This window comes from Gobius niger, assembly GCF_951799975.1.
Source record: "Gobius niger genome assembly, chromosome: 3".
Classification (NCBI taxonomy): domain Eukaryota; kingdom Metazoa; phylum Chordata; class Actinopteri; order Gobiiformes; family Gobiidae; genus Gobius; species Gobius niger.
Window position 1 is genome coordinate 41437115 of NC_136854.1, and position 21905 is coordinate 41459019.

Genomic DNA, 21905 nt, shown 5'->3' on the forward strand with positions numbered 1-21905 from the left:
CAAGTGGAACATTCCCGTCACTTTGGGGTTTCCCTTTATATCAGCTGAGTCTGGGCCGTACCACCGTCTTCTATTGTACAAAACAACTCACAAATACGCGCATGCATCAGAAATAAAACACAACGGTTACGATATTCACGCTAAATACGGGGTTTTAATCATATTTATATTTTCAAACGTTTAATTTCTTCTAACGGTTTATTGTGGCAAACCGTCCCTCCCCGTGACCACCCCCACACATCCCCACCGGTGGACTCTTCCCAAAATGGCGGCGGTTTCTGTCACTATGGAGTGAAACTTTCCTATTTTTATCAAATATTTTCGCCTTTTCCGAGCACGTTGTCCAGCGCGGTCGCTCGTTTGACGAACTAAGGATTTCGTGAAGGCGCTGACACCAACCACAGCCGCCCAGGACCGAGCTGTGTGTTTCTTTCACCCCGCTTTTTGTCGCCTCTTCGCTGGGCTTCCCTCGAAGAAGTTATCGGAGGCTAAAGTGCCTGACATTGCGATCATTCCGACTGTTTTTGTCACCAGAACTGGCTTTTTACAGACCCGTCAGGTGAGATCGAACCTCGTAAGAGCATCATCTGGTCTCTCTGACCGTGAAATCGGCCGGATCACTGCCTGGTTACGTGTCGTTTTTCCGCCTAATTCAGCCGGAGCAGGTCGGAGCTTCCGTGGGAGAAAAATAAATAGGTGGTGTTGGATGTCACCGCCAGAAAGGATCGCGCTGAGTTTGGTTTGCTAGCAACGTGTGAGTATAAGCTATTCTAAATTTAATCACTGTCACAGATATGAGGCAAGGCACTTTGTTCTGTTTTGTGGCCTACTGTCATGTGTCTTCCTTTATGTGGAGCGTACAGGCGCTTTCAATTCCCGTATTACCTATGAGCTAAACGCACAGTTCGTCCTAGATAATATTAAACATGAAATGATTGTGACTTAGTGGACAACTTTCCTAATTTGTAGGTTTTGAATCATTACAGCGTGGCCTTTATTGTATTAAAGTGCTCGCCTTTGTTGGCCTTTCGACAGCACCCTCTGTTATTGTCCTGATTAATGTGTAGCGTCATGGAAAGTTTACACAACACCAGGGTTCATTATTAGACGTGCGGCACTTGATTGCAATTTCCAAAACAATGTTTTAAGTGTGATTTCCGGGTCTCTCTTTGATTGACAGCCATCCTGGCAAATCAGATGGAGAAGCTCCAGGAGCTGAGCCAAACAGAGCTCCAGGAGCTGCTGGATAACGCGGAGAGGGTGGAGGCCATGGCGCTGGAGTCTGACGAGGTAAACCCACACATCCATCAGAGAAAAAGGGCCCGAATGGTTCAGTTTCACAGTGATGCTGATGCAAGTGCAGCAGCAAAGTCATACAGGAGATTCGATTACGTTTCGGGCTCTGCTGCTTCTGAATATCATCTGCAAACGTCATTACCGCTGCTCTGGAGTCTGTTACAGTTATGGGTTTAGTCTCAGTTCAAACCTACAGAGCTCGGTCACAAATGAGTAAAGATTATGGGAAAAGGGCCAGATGTCGTATAAATAAACACACCCAATTTAAAATGTAAAATACCGGATCTTATGTAGTTGAGGACTTTTTCACAGATGCCTCATGGGAGTTTTTGGGTGATAATTGGCATCTGTCAAAAAGTGACTTCTTTTAATCTCTGAACCCCCACCTGAACCGAGCTAGCCTGGCCTTAGCCATCCGTAAACTCCGGTCAATTATCATTTCACTACATGTACGTGGCCGCGTTGAGTTTCAACCATTCAGCGAGCGGGGGAGGCGGGGCTTGTAGGGGACGTCAAGCATTTGCGCCGCATTTGCTGGTTGTAGTTTGATAATGGCGGCGGATACGAAAGAAATGGAAGCTCTTCAATTTGATCGGGCTCGGCTCCCAAATATCCAGAAATTAAAATTGAAGCCTTGGAATGCGCCAGGAATGCCCCCAAGAGTTATGATAGAGTTATGATAGAGCGATGATAGAGTTATGATAGGGTTATGATAGGGTTATGATAGAGCGATGATAGAGCTATGATAGAGTTATGATAGAGCTATGATAGAGCTATGATAGAGTTATGATAGGGTTATGATAGAGCTATGATAGAGCTATGATAGAGTTATGATAGAGCTATGATAGAGTTATGATAGAGCTATGATAGAGCTATGATAGAGCTATGATAGAGTTATGATAGAGCTATGATAGAGCTATGATAGAGTTATGATAGGGTTATGATAGAGTTATGATAGAGCGATGATAGAGCTATGATAGAGTTATGATAGAGTTATGATAGGGTTATGATAGGGTTATGATAGAGCGATGATAGGGTTATGATAGAGCGATGATAGAGCTATGATAGAGCTATGATAGAGCGATGATAGAGCTATGATAGAGCTATGATAGAGCTATGATAGAGCGATGATAGAGCTATGATAGAGCGATGATAGAGCTATGATAGAGCTATGATAGAGCGATGATAGAGCGATGATAGAGCGATGATAGAGCGATGATAGAGCGATGATAGAGCGATGATAGAGTTATGATAGAGTTATGATAGAGTTATGATAGAGCGATGATAGAGCGATGATAGAGCGATGATAGAGCGATGATAGAGCGATGATAGAGCGATGATAGAGCGATGATAGAGCGATGATAGAGCTATGATAGAGGTATGATAGAGCTATGATAGAGTTATGATAGAGCGATGATAGAGCGATGATAGAGCTATGATAGAGCGATGATAGAGCGATGATAGAGCGATGATAGAGCGATGATAGAGCGATGATAGAGCTATGATAGAGTTATGATAGAGCTATGATAGAGTTATGATAGAGCGATGATAGAGCTATGATAGAGTTATGATAGAGCGATGATAGAGCGATGATAGAGCGATGATAGAGCGATGATAGAGCGATGATAGAGCGATGATAGAGCGATGATAGAGCGATGATAGAGCTATGACAGAGTGGTGATAGAGCGATGATAGAGCAATGATAGAGCGATGATAGAGCGATGATAGAGCGATGATAGAGTTATGATAGAGCGATGATAGAGCGATGATAGAGCGATGATAGAGCGATGATAGAGCGATGATAGAGCGATGATAGAGGTATGATAGAGCTATGATAGAGTTATGATAGAGCGATGATAGAGCGATGATAGAGTTATGATAGAGCGATGATAGAGCGATGATAGAGCGATGATAGAGCTATGATAGAGCGATGATAGAGCGATGATAGAGGTATGATAGAGTTATGATAGAGCTATGATAGAGTTATGATAGAGCGATGATAGAGCGATGATAGAGCTATGATAGAGGTATGATAGAGGTATGATAGAGGTATGATAGAGCTATGATAGAGCGATGATAGAGCGATGATAGAGCGATGATAGAGCTATGATAGAGGTATGATAGAGCTATGATAGAGTTATGATAGAGCGATGATAGAGCGATGATAGAGCGATGATAGAGCGATGATAGAGCTATGATAGAGCTACGATAGAGCGATGATAGAGCGATGATAGAGTGATGATAGAGTGATGATAGTGATGACAGAGCGATGACAGAGTTATGATAGAGCGATGATAGAGCGATGATAGAGCGATGATAGAGCGATGATAGAGCGATGATAGAGCGATGATAGAGCGATGATAGAGCTATGATAGAGCGATGATAGAGCGATGATAGAGCGATGATAGAGCGATGATAGAGCGATGATAGAGCGATGATAGAGCTATGATAGAGCTATGATAGAGCGATGATAGAGCGATGATAGAGCGATGATAGAGCGATGATAGAGCGATGATAGAGCGATGATAGAGCGATGATAGAGCTATGATAGAGCTATGATAGAGCTATGATAGAGCTATGATAGAGCGATGATAGAGGTATGATAGAGGTATGATAGAGCGATGATAGAGCTATGATAGAGCGATGATAGAGCGATGATAGAGCTATGATAGAGCGATGATAGAGCGATGATAGAGCGATGATAGAGCGATGATAGAGCGATGATAGAGCGATGATAGAGCTATGATAGAGCTATGATAGAGCTACGATAGAGCTACGATAGAGCTACGATAGAGCTACGATAGAGCGACGATAGAGCGACGATAGAGCGACGATAGAGCGACGATAGAGCGACGATAGAGCGACGATAGAGCGACGATAGAGCTATGATAGAGCTATGATAGAGCTATGATAGAGCGATGATACAGCTATGATACAGCGATGATAGAGCGATGATAGAGCTATGATAGAGCGATGATAGAGTTATGATAGAGCGATGATAGAGCGATGATAGAGCTATGATAGAGCTATGATAGAGTTATGATAGAGCGATGATAGAGCTATGATAGAGCGATGATAGAGCGATGATAGAGCTATGATAGAGCTATGATAGAGTGATGATAGAGCGATGATAGAGCGATGATAGAGCTATGATAGAGTTATGATAGAGCTATGATAGAGTTATGATAGAGTTATGATAGAGCGATGATAGAGCGATGATAGAGCGATGATAGAGCGATGATAGAGCGATGATAGAGCGATGATAGAGCGATGATAGAGCGATGATAGAGCGATGATAGAGCTATGATAGAGCGATGATAGAGCGATGATAGAGCTATGATAGAGCTATGATAGAGCGATGATAGAGCGATGATAGAGCGATGATAGAGCGATGATAGAGCGATGATAGAGCGATGATAGAGCGATGATAGAGCGATGATAGAGCGATGATAGAGCGATGATAGAGTGATGATAGAGTTATGACAGAGTTATGATAGCTGCTTCACTCACTCGGGCGCATTTTTGCTCGACCAAACACTAGCAAAAATCAGATCCAATCATTTCAAAGGAGTTCACCCCTCCCACCTGATAACGGAGCTCAATTGTGAAGGTCCGGACCCTTGTATGAAACGCAATGAGTACAAGGGTCTGGTAAAACCAGGCTAGAACCGAGCACATTTTCTCCAGTTTGGCATTACCTACATCTAAAAGCTTCTTGAAAAAATAGTCAAAATAGAGATAAAAATGCAACAAAAAGGCTACGACAATAAACGACAAAGAAGCAATGAAAGAGAGACAAAAACGTGCCAGAAAAGCAGGTATAATACAACAAAATTGTGACAAAACCAGGACAAAAATACAACAAAGAAAAAACAAAAAAACATGACATAAAAGCGGCACAAACGCTTGAAAAATCAGAATCAGAATTCTATTTATTGCCATTGTTTGAGAACAGGTTCACAAACTAGGATTTTTTTTCCCGGTACAATCGTGCAACATAAAACATACAACACAGAATTTAGTTAAAAATAAGCTTAAAGACTGTAAGACTATAAGGGCATAAAGATTATGATTAAAGTAAATAAATAATACAAAATAAAATAAAAATAAAATATGATCGGACAACAACAATTTGACATAGAACAGCAGTGTTGTGTTCACAGCAGTGGTTTCGCTCAGGATAATTTCTCTCCTTCATTTTGAAGGACAGGGTTGAAAAAAATCCGTCATGAGTAATTTTTATCCTTGAATCCTTGAATTATCCATGAATTAATCTCTCATATGCGTTTTTTGTTGTTGTATATATATAGGCTGCATATTATTTATGTTAGTGAAAATGTGAGATTGCAGGATAAATGGAGCTAAACTAAACCTGATCTGAACAGTCATGGTACATTTTGCAACAGAAATGTGCATAAACTCGTGCGTAAAAGTCTCAGAGCAGGACGAGTTTCAGAGCTTCACCTGCTCATCAACATCAAGGCTCAGATTACGCTCATACAAATGTAAAGTGGAGCTTATTATTTGCATTTGTCAATTTTAACGGAATGTAAGAAACGGAACGGGACAATGTTTATTAGTTCTATCACTGCACTACGGGCCGCCGCTACGAACACGGGGAGGGAAGAGAGAGAGAGAGGGGGGGGGAATAGATGAGCTCGTCCTGAGACTTACGTGAGAAGAGCGGCTCCAGAGGGAAGGATATTATTAGCCTTTAACCGCGTTTGCATGGTGGTTTTCTTCCCCGTGTTGTTGTTAGCGTCGGGGTCAGGAAAGTTAGCTAGCAAGGCAGTGATACAACTTGTAAGAGCTCATCCAAGATAAGACGCGGTGTGAAACTTTAGAGAGAGAGCAGCAGAACGTCTTCATTTTCGTTACAGCTTGATTTTCAATCCTTCAAAATGACGGACGGCCTTTGAAATTTTCCGTCAAAGTAAAAAATATTCCGTAAATGACGGAGAATTTTCGGTTAATGTAACCTCTGGTTCACAGATGTGCAGGTGTATTAAAGGAATAGGCCACCGTTTTTACATACTGAGATATGTTCTTACCTTAGCTTTGACGAGTTCTTTAGGACCTGTCTGATCTTCCCCCGTGCCTTCAGTCACGTAAACACAGCGCAGACGGCGTTAGCATTTAGCCTCTCCCTCTCTCCTCTATAGCTCCAAAACAGGTCAAGATAGAAGCTACCAAGCTCTTCCACGTTTTCCCTATTTAAATATGGTTACGTGAAGTGTTCCACTACAAAGCATAATTACACAAAATTAAACAATGTGGCTTTTCTAAGCGGAAAAAAGGGGGGACTATATTGTAAGGCGTAATAATACCAGGAATAGTTCGACATCCGCACAGTAAAGTGAAGATTTGTTGAAATATCATCTTGGCTAATGTCTCTCCAGGGTGAGCTCCTCCTAAGTCACACAAGTCTCCACAGCATAAGTAGCTCTCTGATAGTGTTGTTTTGTGAAGGTAGCTCACCAGGTATAAAAAACTTGAAGACTTCTGACTTCTGCTTTAAAACAATCACCCTGCAACAGGATGGCATGACGTACAGAGATTGTGGTTTCCATTTTGTGGTCTGTTCCCTCAGCCGAGCAGCTGCTTTATAAACAATTACTTTCATTCATTACTCTCCGGGCACAGGAAGATTTTGTCTCCTTTTGTTCAGCTTTGATACCTTAAACTATCCCGTGGTTTGGAGCTCAGGTAATAATTAACATGTCTGTGAATAGAAAACTTGGGGTTACCAGCGCTTATTACACATTATTTCATTTTATTGTGGATTTTTGTTTGGCCCGAGAGCAAATTGTTGGAGTCAGAGAGTTGTCAAACATTCACTGGGCAGTAAACGGAGCACGAGATAAACAATACCACTTTATCTTTAGTTTTCCACAGTCCACAGATTAAAAAAGAAGACAACACGATAACATTTCTTTTGAGGACGCCGCGGCTTGACTTCAGCGTTAATTTTGACAACATATTTTAATTTAGTTTTAGTCTTTTGACGAAAATGTAATTCGATTTTAGTCTAGTTTTAGTCGACTAAAATTGCATGTCAATTTAGTCGACTAATTTAGTCGACTTTGCATTGATAATATTCATTTTAATCATATTTAATCTTGTTCCTCTGCTTCATGGAGCTGCTCCACATGAACAAAGCTCAGAGCTGATCCTTTGGCAGAGAATTTACATGATCTGAGGCTCTTTCAGACGCTCAATAGAAGTTTGGATGATTTCAGTCTCTTCTTTTCATTTTTATTTAGACTTATTTTAGTCGACTAAAATATCTGGACATTTTAGTCATAGTTTTGATATATTTTGATAGTTTTGATACTGTCCAGATATTTTAGTCGACTAAAATAAGTCTAAATAAAAATGAAAAGAAGAGACTGAAATCATCCAAACTCATGAGAAACTTTTAATTTAGTTTTAGTCCAATTTTAGTCAAAAATAACACTTTGACTAAAATTAAGACTAAATATTTTAGTCGACGAAATTAACACTGCTTGACTTTAGGAGTAGATGGCAACGTGTGCATAGATATAGATTTTTGTGATTAATTTTGTACCTTTAACAAAACAAATATGTAGTAGTAAGAAACTAAACAGCTACAGCTCTTTACAGCTGTCATAAAATGAGAAAACAGAAATATTTTTCAAGAAACGTGCAATACTAAGTAACTTGTTTACCTTAATAAATCCTTTCCTAGTCCCTCTGGGGGTAATACAAGTATTAATGGGATTATGTTTCATTTCCCCTTGGTGTCTCTGGCCGGAAAACCACAATTGCAACTTTGCTGCCTCCGGGTCAGAGCCACCAATACACACTAATACGAACGATCACTGTTATTGTTTACCTCCGCAATTTTCGCCGGATGTTTTGGTGAATGGTCGGCAACAGCTGATGCAGACAGGCCTCTAACTCGGTTTTATAAAATGATAGATCTGTTACAGCGCAGGAGAAGCAGTGCCCTGTTTATGGACATTGTTTTTGATGATTATAGGATTTTAATCAAATGTTTATCAAATATGAAAATGTAAAATGCCGAACGGATGTGACGACATCGCGATCGCTCGTATGACATCACGAAGAAGAAGCTAACGGGCAAAGCTAACTGCGGGCTAGCACCACTTAAACAGTATTTAAAGCCAAGTTTGAGTGAATAAAATTATTTCCATTGTGTATTTGGATGTACAATATCCCTCTGTCACTTCGCCTTTTCTGTCAGCGTAGTATTTACTCTCCAAGACAATTAATAAGTAAAAAATGTGCAATGTGCTGCGATACCTGCAGTTGCGCTCATGGCCTCTAGGGGCAAGCGCTACTTAGTTCTGCTTTAAAACTAGAAATGTTCTTGTTGTTTATTTGGCAACAAAAACTGAAACAATTACTTTGTTTTTAAACTTTTTAACACATAATTTCCAAAACGTCTCCTCTGGCCTTGACAACAACTTACATTCTTGTTGGAATTGTTTCTATGCATTTCTTCTGTTGAGGAATGCACGTAAATAACTATTTGACAAATTTATCAGTAAATAGCAACGTGCTTTACTTTTCCCCCCCAGTATTTTGTAAACCAGTAAATTTGGAACTTCATGGTGACGATAATAATTTGGGATGCATCGATCCAATACTGAAAAAAATACGATATCGGCTACAAATCTCCGATACTGAATGGATACCAGTTTTGGTTCTCACCGATTTAAAAACACAACTTTCACCAACTAAATCTAAGTGAATACAGTGAATGTGGGTCATTTTTAAGCCGAGAACATGGAGAATTCAATCGCTGAGTTAGTTCTAACCTGCGAGCTGCGCCAAATGCCGTGGCGAGCAACAACATGCTAAAGATAGTGCTTTAGTGCTAATCAAGACTGGGACAGAAACTATGATAGAAATATCTAAAGTGGCCTAATTAAATAAAACAACCACTGCAGTGTTTGTACTTTAGCTTATGAATAACTGATGTAAGATATTTGTAATGCACAAGATGTAATGATCAGATGACTTCATGTGAGCTGTTGATGTAAAATAGCCTGTCCCAAGGATAGTCAAAAATCCAGTGATCCTTCTCATACATTTTTCCATTAGTTTATTGATAGATGGGCTATTATTGATAATTGATCTGTAACACCATGACAAGAAAATACTTTATTGATCTCACAATGGAAACAAGAGGAACATTCACTTTTTCACTCAGAAAAAGCCATTTGTTTGAAAGACTGTTGGTATTGGTTAATATCGGATATCGGCCAATACTCAATCTCCAGTATCGGAAGCTAAAAAGCTGGATCAGTGCATCTTTAATCATAATTCCATTTTAGCATTAAAGATATTACGGTTAAAGAGCTTCTACTACTTTGGGTGCTTGTTTGATTATGTGGCAGACGGAGCTGTTTTTGACTGACAGTTATTTGGATAAATAATGATTGACTCCCACTGACTCCTTGTCTCATGTTGATGAATATGTTATGTCTTAATATGTTACAATTGTTTTGTTTTTTGTAGATTCAGAACATCCAGCTGGAGCGGGAGATGGCCCTGGCGGCGAACAGGAGTCTGGCCGAACAGAACCTGGACCGGAGGCCGTACCTGGAGTCCCAGAAGGAGGCGCTAGTGAGCAGATACCTGCAGCTGGAGGCGGTGCAGCAGAAGTACAGAGAGCACTGCGCTCAGAGAGGTAGGAGTTCGTCTTTAAGCTCAAAGAGAAGGAATGGGCTGCGTTTATGAATTTGCAGAATGTCAGGTCATAGTTTTAGTTTTGCAAAGGGGCCGATTCAAGTCAGTGGGAAAGAAACAGTTTTGGAAAGAAATCTCCAAATGTTTTCCCGGATCATTATTTGGATGAGATTAGATTTGCAAACTTGCCACATTCCTTTACTGGATCAAGCACCTAGTTTTGAACATTGTCTCCACTTTGGACGCCTTTATGAGACAGTCATGTGACCTTAGTTCATATTATGCTGAGATGTTGAACTATGTGGAAAGGTCCAGTCGTTACAGAGATATTAACCACAAAACCAAATTCTGCATTTGGACAGTTACCGTAGTTACTTATGGAGAATTATAGAGATAATTCGGTCTTCACATATGCCTCACAAATATTTACTGACCTTTATCTAGGGCAGGGCAATTAAAAAAAAACTAAAAAAAACAGGAATATTTCCCCCATGTTGATCGATCTCGATTTTCGATTTTATTTTATTTTTTGTTTAAAGAGGGGGTATTATGCTTTTTTCAATCACATAGCACCAGTCTATATCATACTACAATGATGACCAAACCTTCTGTTGGTCTGTAAATGCAGTAAATTAGAATAACTCCCTTGTATAAAATGTCTCTCTCAAAATGGCTGTAGTGAATGTCTTGAAATAGGCCTCTGTCTCTTTAAGAACCTCTGAGCCTTTCCGACACGCCCCCTGCACACGCTGTCTGTGGCATCAGTGGGGAGGGGGTTCTGCTGAGGAGCAGTGGTTGGTTACTCGGCTGGTCAGGAAAGCTCGGAGGCGTCTCCAGGAGGTGGGGGCGTTCCTAGGAGGACTCAGGCAAACCTATCCCTAAAATGGCCGCCATCAGAGTTTTTACAGATTACTCAAAAGTAATACGTGAATGTGCCAAGGCAACACTTCAGGCATGTTTTTAATGAGGGAATGACATAATAACATGATGTAAAGCTTGAAAAAGTCGATTAATACCCCCCCTTTAAAAGAAAAAATACAATAAATGTGGTCTTTCCTGGACTAGCAAGTAAACGGATGCTGTGGCCAAACTGAAAACTCCAGCTCACTCATCAGCAAAAACAAACTCCACACTTCTAGCCTCACAACAACACACAAAAATCTGCAAAGTGGGCGCAAAAAAAGTGTAATGTTTGAAGATCGAACTTACAATTCACTGTTAGAATTACAGCTAATCCACGGCTGTGGCCTCAAAACAAATCCACATGGTCCAAATAGCGATCGATAGTTTTCCTCTTACAACGCATCACTCGATTATCATGATCAACCTTTATTAAAATCACGATTAGAAAATTCGATTAATTGCCCTGCTCTACCTTTATCGTATTGTACGGTCAAAGTGGAACATTTGGTTACGACTTGTGGCCGAGTCATAACTTTGTCACATTGACTGTGCAGGTAACTGAGTTTAACTCTCTTCATGTGGAAGTATCGCAAGACTGTGAATGATCAATGCTCTGAATACTGTATTGACTGTTCAAATGTCTTCAGGCCTGCACTAACATAAGAAACTTCTTCCACTTAAGGCGAGACACTGCAGGTGAATAGGGGGGGGGAAAAAAATGTTGAGATGTCAATTTGAAACTTTTGCTGAACATTACAGATATAAATATGAGAAAAAAATGTATTGCATTTTTTCTGTCATTTTATGTTTTCACTAGAGGTGGGCCGTTAACGGCGTTAACGTGCTGCGTTAACGCGAGACTCTTATCGGGCGATGAAAAAAATATCGCCGTTAATCTATTCTCAAAGCTGGGTTGGGAGCTGGGTCTATACTCTGCAAGCTATGATGACTTTCACCGTGATATTTTATGGTCAGCACACATTACACGACTTTTATGCCCACATTTGGACGCACAGGAGAAACGTGAGTGAATATAACGTCTCTAAAGTGACACACAGAAGCAGCGGCCAATGACAGAGTGAAAATAGACAGAAAAACACCGCAGCGCCTCCGTGTTCACTTCTCTTTCAAAACAGCGACATAAACATCTCATTTCATGGCCACAGCCCCACACGAAACAGCGCAACTTTATCACCAAAAGTTCACTAGAGCCTTTTCCAGCTACATTTCAACCGCAAGCAGAGTTTAACCGCAGCACTTAGGGAGTTTGGAGACGGACTTTCCAGCTACTTTTCTCCGTTAGCTTCTCTTTTTCCACTCCCCGGCGTCTCCTCCGCCTCATGTCCGTTTCCTTTTCTTATTAAATCCAAAGAAATACGTCCTGCATCTTCGTGTTGTCGATGTTTATCTCCATTTTGACAGAACTATCGCCAGGTTGAAGCTTGTTGTTAGCAGGAGCTGCAACAGCATGAACTGCGTTGTTGTGATAGTGATCACGTGACACTGTTGACCAATCAGGAGACGCGCACATGTTTCCCACGCTCACAAACAGAGGCCTATTTTCTGATCTGGTTAATAGAAAATATATAAATAATGATCTGCCCGTAAATAAATACTTGGGGACTCCTGCCACAACTGTCCCATGCGAGAGACTTTTTTCTTTAGCAGGTCATATTGTGCAGTAGAGGAGATTTAGTTTGTCACCAGAAAATCTGAACAAGCCGGTCAGCTTGAGTGACCAGTGGAAGAAGGAGAAATAGAGCTTGGACTGATTGACACAAAACTACTGACTGTAAACTGTTCATCAGGACCTCTAATGTCGGCCTACAGCTCAAAATTCATGTTTAACTGAATAAACAGTTAGTAAACACGAGTGCATTTTATTGAACATGAATTATTTTCATCACCAATTATCATAGTAGAACGTTCTCAAGCAGCTTGTGATGCATTTTGGAAACAGGAGATGAGCCCCTGGTCTAACGCACCGTCTGACTTGAGAAACTCGTTCGCAAAGAGTTACTTTTAGTCATTATTTGGGTAGCACACATATTTTCGGCAGAATTCAAGCGAGCCATTTTAATCTAGATTAATCTAGATTAATTTCAAAATTAATCTAGATTAATCTAGATTAAAAAAAAAAATCTATGCCCACCTCTAGTTTTCACATAAAAATAAGGCATTTTGAGCATTAAAATGGCCAAAATTGCCTATATTATGGGCAACAAAATCAAAATAATGAATTGAGCCAGATTCAATTTTATGGTTTGATTTTATTGACATATTAGTAACTAAGATTTTTTCAGAGGGGATTTGGGATATTTTGTTTAGTTTTTCAATAAACTAATCATCAGTGAAAAAATCTGTAAAAACTCAAATTTCGCCTGTTTTTTTTGGTTTCAAAGTTGAATAAATCAGGCTAGGAATTAGCTATTAAAAAATCCCTCTGAAAAAACCTTCAAAATATTGTTAGGTCTCAGACTGTAAAGTTTGGAGTCTGTGGGAGCTTCTATAAGGGCTCAGGCTCTGCCCGAGTGCGGCTTCTCTCATTCAGAGAAAACCAGCCCTGAAGTTTTGTAGCGAGTGCGCATGCTCGGCCCGTTCTTCGACTTTTCCGCACCAGCGTCTCGTAGGAGGAAAAATACCATATTTGGGTGAAAGCGTCATCACGGGGCCCCTTAGCAGGACACGTGGATGTCAAATCTGTCAATATTTATAAATGAAAACCCGCGGGAAAGACGGACTTTCTACGCGGCGCAGCAGCTACTTCCGGGTCACCCCCACCTCGCAGACAAAACATCATAAAATAAACATCATCATTTTTATATCTGACATGAAAACTAAGATGTAAAGGGAGGAAAATAGATACAATTCTCCACTTCGACCACTGCGTGAAAAATCAATACTTTCACCTGCCGTGTCTCGCCTTAAGACATCCAGATTGTCTGACCACAATAAAATTCACCAGCGCAGTCCAGTCGATTAAGTATTACACAAAAATAGAGTTGTGGGTCCGTCGTCCAGAAGAAGCTGGTTCAGTCCTGACGGTGCAGCAGCAGAACTGAGTGACTCACGGCGTTACTCATTCTGTTCACCATTTGGCTCTAAATGTCACAAACCGCGATTGTCCACATTCTGTGTCCAACACCCACCGACGGATTACCTCATGCACAGTGTCTCCCGCTGTTATCGCTGTCCTTGGCCCATGTGAACAAAGAGTGGAGTGGAAAAATAGTCTGATCTGCTTCAAACGTCGGTCTGTTGTGCATTAATCTCATTATATTCAGGATGATTGATTGACTGATGAATCTAATCTGCGAAATGATTAGAATGTTTGTCCTTGATTTGAGTTGGAGATGAAATAAAACAAAACATAAACATTGATTTGAAGTCTCATTGGCAGATTTTTTTTTGAAGAAGTTAGAATTGCATAAATCGAGGTGAGATTTTCTTCATTTCAGTCATTTTATCTAAATTTTGACCCTTAATTATTAATCAGCCCCCTGAGCAGAGTTGCCCACACTTCCCCCTCCACACACTTCCTCCAGCTGTTCTGGGGATCCCGAGGCGACACAAGGCCAGCTCAGAGACACATGGTCCCATCAGAATCTTATTGATTATTTAATTATTTATTTTGTGAGCAAAAGATCTACATTTCCAAACATTAAGAACATGTTTTGCTGCCTTTCCTTGTAGGGCTGAGACGATACGCTTCAAAAGCACGTGTTGTTATTGGGGCCGGACACCTTAAAACAATACATAGAATCGAAAGAAAAGTACTAAAATAGCTAAATAAATCACAACATAACAAATAGGGCTGTCACGATGACAAATTTGAAGTTTGATATATTGAGGCAAAAGTATCGCGATAAACGATATTATTGACTCTAGCGATACTGGATGCTGTGAAGTCTCATGCATAGAAGTGACAGTAAACCTTTGTTCTCAAACTGCATCATATTATCCTAAAATACCACACAAGCTACAAATATAATGTATCTCAATTTGCTTCCTTTAGAAACCAAACTATTGAAAAGAAAAAATAGGGGGTAAATGCTAGTAAATGTACAGACGGTAAATATCGAGCCCAAAAATATATTGTGTATCTATTATTTTTTGAACAATAAATGGATATATTAATTATCGTGACAGCCCTAATTGTTATGTGCTAGGGAAAGACTAGTGTCTTTGTCTCCCTCTTGTGTGTGTTCCCCTCTGTTTTTGTTTTTCAGGCTTGGCTCTTGGCTGGTGGGAGTGTCTCTGAGCAGACCAAGCTGACATCCATCTCCAATCAAGCTCTGTACATAGACTCCTGGTTTTCCTGCACTCACTGCCAGATTGTTCTGTCTTCTTCGTGATCCTCGACCTGCCTCAGAGACACCCTGCCGGACCCTGTAGAGCCAAGCCTGAAAAACAAAAACAGAGGGGAACACACACAAGAGGGAGACAAAGACACTAGTCTTTGCCTAGCACATAACACTAATAACAATTCACAGTATCTGAGCCCTCTCTAAAGGGCTTTCCAGGTGGAAATGATGTGGCCCAGGGGGAGCATCCAGATGGAAAACAATGTGGGACCAAAGACAGACCCTTGAGGCACTCCACAGGTGACCGTGTCAGTTTGGTCGGACTGAAACCAGTGAAGTGCTGCATGTGAGATGCAGATGAAGTGTCGCAGGTGCTGGAGGACGATGGTATGACTGAGGTCCGAGAGTAGGAGGAGGGATGGAGGGCCCTGGTCAGAGGCCACCAGCAAATCATAGGTGTCCATGACCTGAGCTGTCTCTGTACTATGACCAGTGCGGAAACCTGATTGAGATTTTACAAAGAGGCTGGGTGAACATAAGTGATTATGGATTTGGTTCAGGTATCGGTGTCGTAAACCAAGCAACGGTAAAGTCCTGATATTGGGGGGGAAAAAACGGTACTCAGCCCTAATTGTGATACAATATATTCTGATCCAAAAAGTTAGTATGATCGGTCATAACTGCAATACCTTACCCTGAATTAATTGAATGAGAAACAAGTTGAATTTCCAAAAGTCATAGATTAAATCAGTCTGAAAAGCATTTTAAAAGTCTGGCTCTTATGTTTAAACTAAAGCAGGCATTAACAGCACTGTCTTTAAGTAAAAAACATTTGGATTATTATTTTTTCTAGCACAGAGAAGGATATTTCAATACAATAAGTGTATCACAAAGATGTAAGCCCTACGTATTTGTTTTGTTTTTATCGGTGTTGTGAGTCAGCCTGAACTCTACAAAAGAACCCGTTTTTCCTGTGACGAGTTCGTGTTATGTCACACATGCTGCAGCTGCCTATTGTATTATTGTATATTGATGCCGTGTCTCGTCTCTTGTTCCGCAGATGGGATGGTGGGGCAGGTGTCTCCAGAAGCTTTGTTTAACAGACTTCAGGTGGAGAGCTCCAAAACCGAGGAGGAGTCAGAGGTGAGTCCTTCATTACAGCATTCGACACCGCCACGATGTAAGAACGTAACAATAACCAGCTATGTCACTCACGCTGAGAAATGTGAAATGTTTACTGTATCACTGACTTCAAGACATGTACGTTGTTTTCTTTTTCAGTTAATAGCTCCCTTTGAATACTGAATTATGTGCTTGTAAAAATGACAAGCACATAAATAAACCTCACTTAATTAAAATGCTAAAAGTTTTAAAGTAATTTCTCCATGGTGCTTGTGTCAAAACAAAGGATCATGGTTTAAGTCAGGGATTTACTTTAGTTTAAAGACACTTAAGCTTCGAAGACGTTTGTGTAAGTCTGTGATAAACCTCGGGTTGAGTTCACCCCAGATAATTAAAAGATCATATTTCAGCACAATGAAAGTAAATGACTCGAGTTACCTCTTTATAGAGCTCCACAGTCCCGCCTCCTCTCCGGTCCGGAAGTAAAATCCCCCTTGCTTTGAGACCGTATTGATTTGGAATAAAGTCTTTATCTCCGTAACTACGTCAGCTCGGGCTGAATCCAGCTCTGTGGTTATAAAGCGACCGCAAAGTCAGACGCAGGTGAAAAAAGCACGTATGAGATCCATCTAGTTTAACCGCGAGCCTTCGTCCTAGAACTACATTACCCAGGATGCTCGGGAGTCCCATGATCTACTATGAGGCTTTTGATTGGTGGAGCTTCACGTTCCCACTCGTATTTATTTATTGTAATGTAGACAACATATTATAAACAATTTATTAAAACATAATGCAGGCAGATAGTTGACGTTTTATCCATATCTAACACTAAGAGTAAGAAAAACGTCAGATGGATCAAAAAAAATGTTCCCAACGATCCAATTAAACGAACCACCGATCATTTTTATTCCAATTAGCAGGATTCAGATTGTTTAATAATGAAATAATATAGAACTTTTGTTCTGCAAAGTAAAAGAAACTGGCCGTGTTTGCTGAAAACCTGGTTGCCTTGAGCAGCGGGCGCGATGTCGCAATGTCTTCTTTTTGGATTGAAATGAATAATTTTATGGTCACGAATTGCTACATAGCTGATTAGCTTTTGCGGTGACGTTAAACTCTTAATATTTGAATTTTTTGCTTGCGGACCGGAGCAACAAGACCGCGAGGGGCGGGACCGTGGAGCTCTATACTTACCGTAATTTCCGGACTATAAACCTCTACTTTTTTCACATGCTTTGAACCCTTATACAACGATGAGGCCAGTTTATCAACATTTACGGTCATATTATCATATTATCATCATCCAATAACTCAAGACGGTTCAAGGTGGCAAACCCTATCACCGTCTTCCTCCACGGTGGCTTCAGGTGCAAAATAAATGTTGATTAATTCTCTCACCGCTGAAATATTATGAACGGACAAAGCAAAGCGCGGGTTAAATTAATCAAAAGTCAGCCTCGAACGATTCACTACGACCCAGCTCTGCCACAGTCAGAGCGGCTTCGAACACCAGGAAACTCCCCAGACAGTCTGTGCAGTTCGGGTGTGACAATATAGCGATATTTCGATAAATCGCGATATTTTGCTGGACGATAACGATACTTTTTATTCCGATATCGATGCTTTTGATGACGTCATGCATGTTTATGAGGTAGCAGGGCTCTACTGATTTCACAGTCAATAGAGGCCAATATAGAGCAAGAATTCAGTCAGACCAGCAGGGGGCAGCACTACAGTTTGAAGCACTTTGACCAAACACTGTCCCACAAATATATTACTTCTAATGAATTTTTTATAATTGTGAATAAGATTAATATCGGGTTGATTTATTCCTTTTGAGATAGGACTATGATTTCTTCTATATTTAAAGGAACAGGCCACCGTTGTTCTTGCCTGAGCTTAGACGAGTTGATGTGTACCCGTCTGGTCTTTTTGTGTGACTGAGGGCACGCACAAAGACCAGACAGGTACGCATCAACTCGTCTAAGCTCAGGTAAGAACATATCTCAGTATATAAAGACGGTGGCCTGTTCCTTTAAATGCATATTGAAGTGATGTCACTGACAGATCAATAGACCCAGTAAGTAAGTCAGGGATCAGTTATTAATTTATTTAAGAAAAAGGGGGGAACAAAGCACGTGTAAACAAATGTATATGATAAATAACATGTAGTATGTTGAAATAAAGGTTAAAAATTGCATGTGTCAAAAAATATTGGGATGTATTGTATATTATTTTTGTGCGACATCGTGAGATTATCGTTTTTAGCTTAGCTTTTAGCTGACCAATCTATTTATTTAATCCTAATATATACCTTTTGGTATGAAAAGCGCTTTATAAATAAAGTTTGATTGATTGATTATCGTGAGCCATGTATCGCGTATCGTATCGAATCGTGAGGTACCCAGAGGTTCCCACCCCTTCTGCGCAGACAGGCCAAGGAGGGAGGCTCTAAACAAGGCCACCCTCCCGAGAAGAGCCGCAGCGAGGCAACATGACAGTCTTAAAGAGGTTTTAAAGAATGATCTCATTAAATTCATAAGCTTTTAAGTTCTTAACTAGGGCTGAGACGATACACTTCTGTCACGATCCGATTCGTATCACGATACTGAGAGGCCGATTCGATACGTGTTGCAATACAGTAAGTAATTATGCTAAGTAAAGACTTCCCCCGCTCACTTCCGTCAATAGGAGTTACTGCGCGGACGTTTTGCTCCTCGTATCATTACGCCTCACAATATTTTACCCCTTTTTATCTGCTTATAAAATCGACATGTTACATTTCTGTGTAAATATACTTCGCATGAAAACACTTCACGTAACTTTATTTAAATAGGGAACACGTGGAAGAGCTTGGTAGCTTCTATCGTGAGCTTTTTTGGAGCTATATGACATGTGGGAGAGGCTGCGTATGTGCTCCGTTTGCGTGACAGAGCGCACGGACAAAGACCAGACTGGTATATATTAACTCGGCTAAGGTTAGGTAAGAACATATCTCAGTATGTAAAAACAGTGGCCTATTCCTTTCCTCTTAACTCCCGCCTGAACCGAGAGGATCTTTTTCCACACGTCATCAGATTTTATTTCCATCATTTTTTTGTTGGGTATTCAACTCATTTTTGTAACTTTTTTGTCACATGTGATAAAAAAAAAAAAAATTGTCACATTTTTTGTCTTTTTTTGTCACATTTTTATCTTTTTTTGTCACATTTTTGTAATTTTTTTGTTACATTTTGGTCATTTTTTTGTCACATTTTGTTACATTTTTGTCATTTTTTCGTAATTTTTTTGTCACATTTTTGTCATTTTTTCGTCAATTTTTGGTCAATTTCTTGTGACATTTTTGTGACCTTTTTTCCACTTTTTCATCAATTTTTTGTCACTTGTTTTCGTCTCAGTTTTGTTGCTATTTTCACACATTTTTTCCAGAAGCTTTTGGATTGGGGTAAAGCCAAACTGGAGAAAATGTGCTCAGTTCAGGTGGGAGTTAAGGGGTTAAAATCTAAATTTAGTTGGTGCAGCTCAATAGTCCGAACATTACGGTAACTATATTTACGTGAATGTTTACAGATTATGTTCATTATGTTGAGAACAAAAAGAAAATGTCAATACATCCTGTCTGTCTTCGGTCTCTCATGTTTAAACCCTGTAGTTTAGAGGCCTTTACAGGTCGCCTTGTAGCCTCGTCCGCTGTCCCTGTTCGTTTGCACATAAATGCAGTGTACAGTTCTCGTCTCTCTCCTGTCAGTTTTCCGCTGACTCACGCACTGCCTTTCTGTCCAGGCTTAATGTAATTGTAAAGCACTCTTTGTTTATTAAAAGGGGGGGGGGGTCCATTTGTCAGACTTGGGCGATACATCACTGAGGAGGCCAGGAATTTGCCAAACAAGTATAAAATGTGAGACACACTTAAAGCTGTACTGCGTAACACTGCATCCGAGGAGAATGGAATAAAATACTAGGATTACTAGGATTGTGGCACTATTTTACCATTAGCGTCAAATTAGCGTTAGCCCTTAGCTAAGGTTAAACAGTTTGCTGTGTCTCGCTGAAATATTTGTGTATTTACAGTACAGGTAGTTGACTTTTAGCTTTGAAGCTTAAGGCTAATGTTAATGTAATGCTAACACATTTTTAACTAGTTATTATCAAACACACTCAGCTTGACGGTTATCCAAGTCGACTTCTCTTTTTTTTCTTATCTTGTTATATTTTCAGTTTTCGTGAAGTTGTGGACAGGAAGTGGTTTCTACCCTACACTAGCCAAACAGGAAGTTAGCCAAAAACTGTCAATGCACAGAGCGTGATTAAAACAGGGCAGGCATAAATCAGAATCAGAATAGTTTTTATTGCCATAGGAATGTTTTTTGGTTCAATTGTGCAACATGAAACATAAAAGCATATCTTCAGATAACCCCAGCTTCTGACCAAGATCCAGTTTGATTTAGAGAAAGATCTTCTGTGTCTGGCCTTGGAGCTAAACAAATGAGTAAAATGTAAAGTAGGATTGAGTTCCAAGCCGAACAAACAAATGACATTGAAGCCAGTGTTTGGTGCTGTTGAAATGAATCCGCCTCTTCTGTCTCGCTCTAGTCCATGGCCGATGAGTTCCTGGAGGGCTCCCTGTCTCTGGACTCGTTTCTGGACCGGTTCCTGACGCTGCGCTCGCTCGCTCACAAACGCCGCGTGCGGATAGAGAAGCTGCAGGAGACTCTTCGCCAGAGGAGCCAAAACTCCGCCTCCACAACGACGGCGACGACGAGCGACCTACCTGAAATCGCCGCTGGGACCCCCTCCAACAACCTCCCCGCCCCCAAACCAGCAGGCCCTGCTGCGGCCGCTCCCCCCGGCGGGCTGCCCTACTCCCCTTACCCCGTCTGTCCCCCCAGTCATGCCGTCCCTGCGGCCGTGGCGGCGGTCTCGGGCCCGTCCAACCCGCCGTCACAGTTCCCACCTTACCCCAGCGCGGGCTCATCCTTCACCCCCGCGGCGGGCTACCCCGGCGGGCCGCCCAGGCCGGCCTTCACCCCTCCCTCAGGTGGCAGCTGTCCGTACCCCGCCCAGCCCTCCGCGTTCACCGGCCCGCACCCCGGCTCCGCGTTCGGGCAGTACACCCCCAGTACAGGCCCCGCGCCGTACCCGGCCTCCTACTCGTACGGCGGGTACAGCTACCCCGCGGGGCAGGCCTACGGGAACACGCAGTCCCCCACAGGAAGACCCATCTACAGACCGGGATACGGGGTACCGCAGCCCTACTCCTGAAAAAGTGAAAAAAGCACTACTTTATCTCAGAATCTCTCAAAATGTCCTTCTTTATCCGAACGCTGCGACGGGAAAATCAGGGGTGAAAATGACTTGAATTCTTCAACTTTGTTGTTTGGCTTTTTAAAAACTTTTTCTTATTCAATTTAATTTTAATATTTGGGCTGAAACAACTGCTGAGTTTAACTGTGTTTGATTAGTTACTGAAAAAACTTCACAGCTAATTAAGTAATAGACAATCAATATACTGAGTGAACAGATAACTAGCCTGGTTTTTCCAGACGACTTTGTCTGTTCTCCCAGAGCGGTGAAGCGTTTCCAAAACCACTTCCTCCTCCC

At 41.1% G+C, this 21905-nt stretch overlaps 1 protein-coding gene across 2 annotated transcripts; it reads left to right on the top strand.

The window, feature by feature from the left end:
• Nucleotides 1-260: 260 nt before the first annotated feature.
• vps37c (VPS37C subunit of ESCRT-I) lies at nucleotides 261-21839 on the top strand. Of its 2 annotated transcripts, XM_079553794.1 has the most exons (6): nucleotides 261-559; nucleotides 657-754; nucleotides 1181-1290; nucleotides 9805-9976; nucleotides 16243-16325; nucleotides 20898-21839. In XM_079553794.1, the coding sequence occupies exons 3-6, from the start codon at nucleotides 1198-1200 to the stop codon at nucleotides 21564-21566; spliced, it is 1017 nt and encodes a 338-aa protein (XP_079409920.1). In that variant the 5' UTR covers nucleotides 261-559; nucleotides 657-754; nucleotides 1181-1197; the 3' UTR covers nucleotides 21567-21839. The 2 variants fall into 2 exon arrangements, with proteins under 2 accessions (XP_079409920.1, XP_079409919.1); XM_079553793.1 differs by having other exon boundaries at nucleotides 261-754.
• Nucleotides 21840-21905: the final 66 nt, after the last annotated feature.

Bases quoted from the DNA above. Each gene is read 5' to 3' on its own strand.
- vps37c (XM_079553793.1), top strand. From the start codon at position 1,198: ATGGAGAAGCTCCAGGAGCTGAGCCAAACAGAGCTCCAGGAGCTGCTG. The intron at 9,977-16,242 runs GTAGGAGTTCGT...CTTGTTCCGCAG, and splicing joins AGAGCACTGCGCTCAGAGAG to ATGGGATGGTGGGGCAGGTG. The intron at 16,326-20,897 runs GTGAGTCCTTCA...GTCTCGCTCTAG, and splicing joins AAACCGAGGAGGAGTCAGAG to TCCATGGCCGATGAGTTCCT.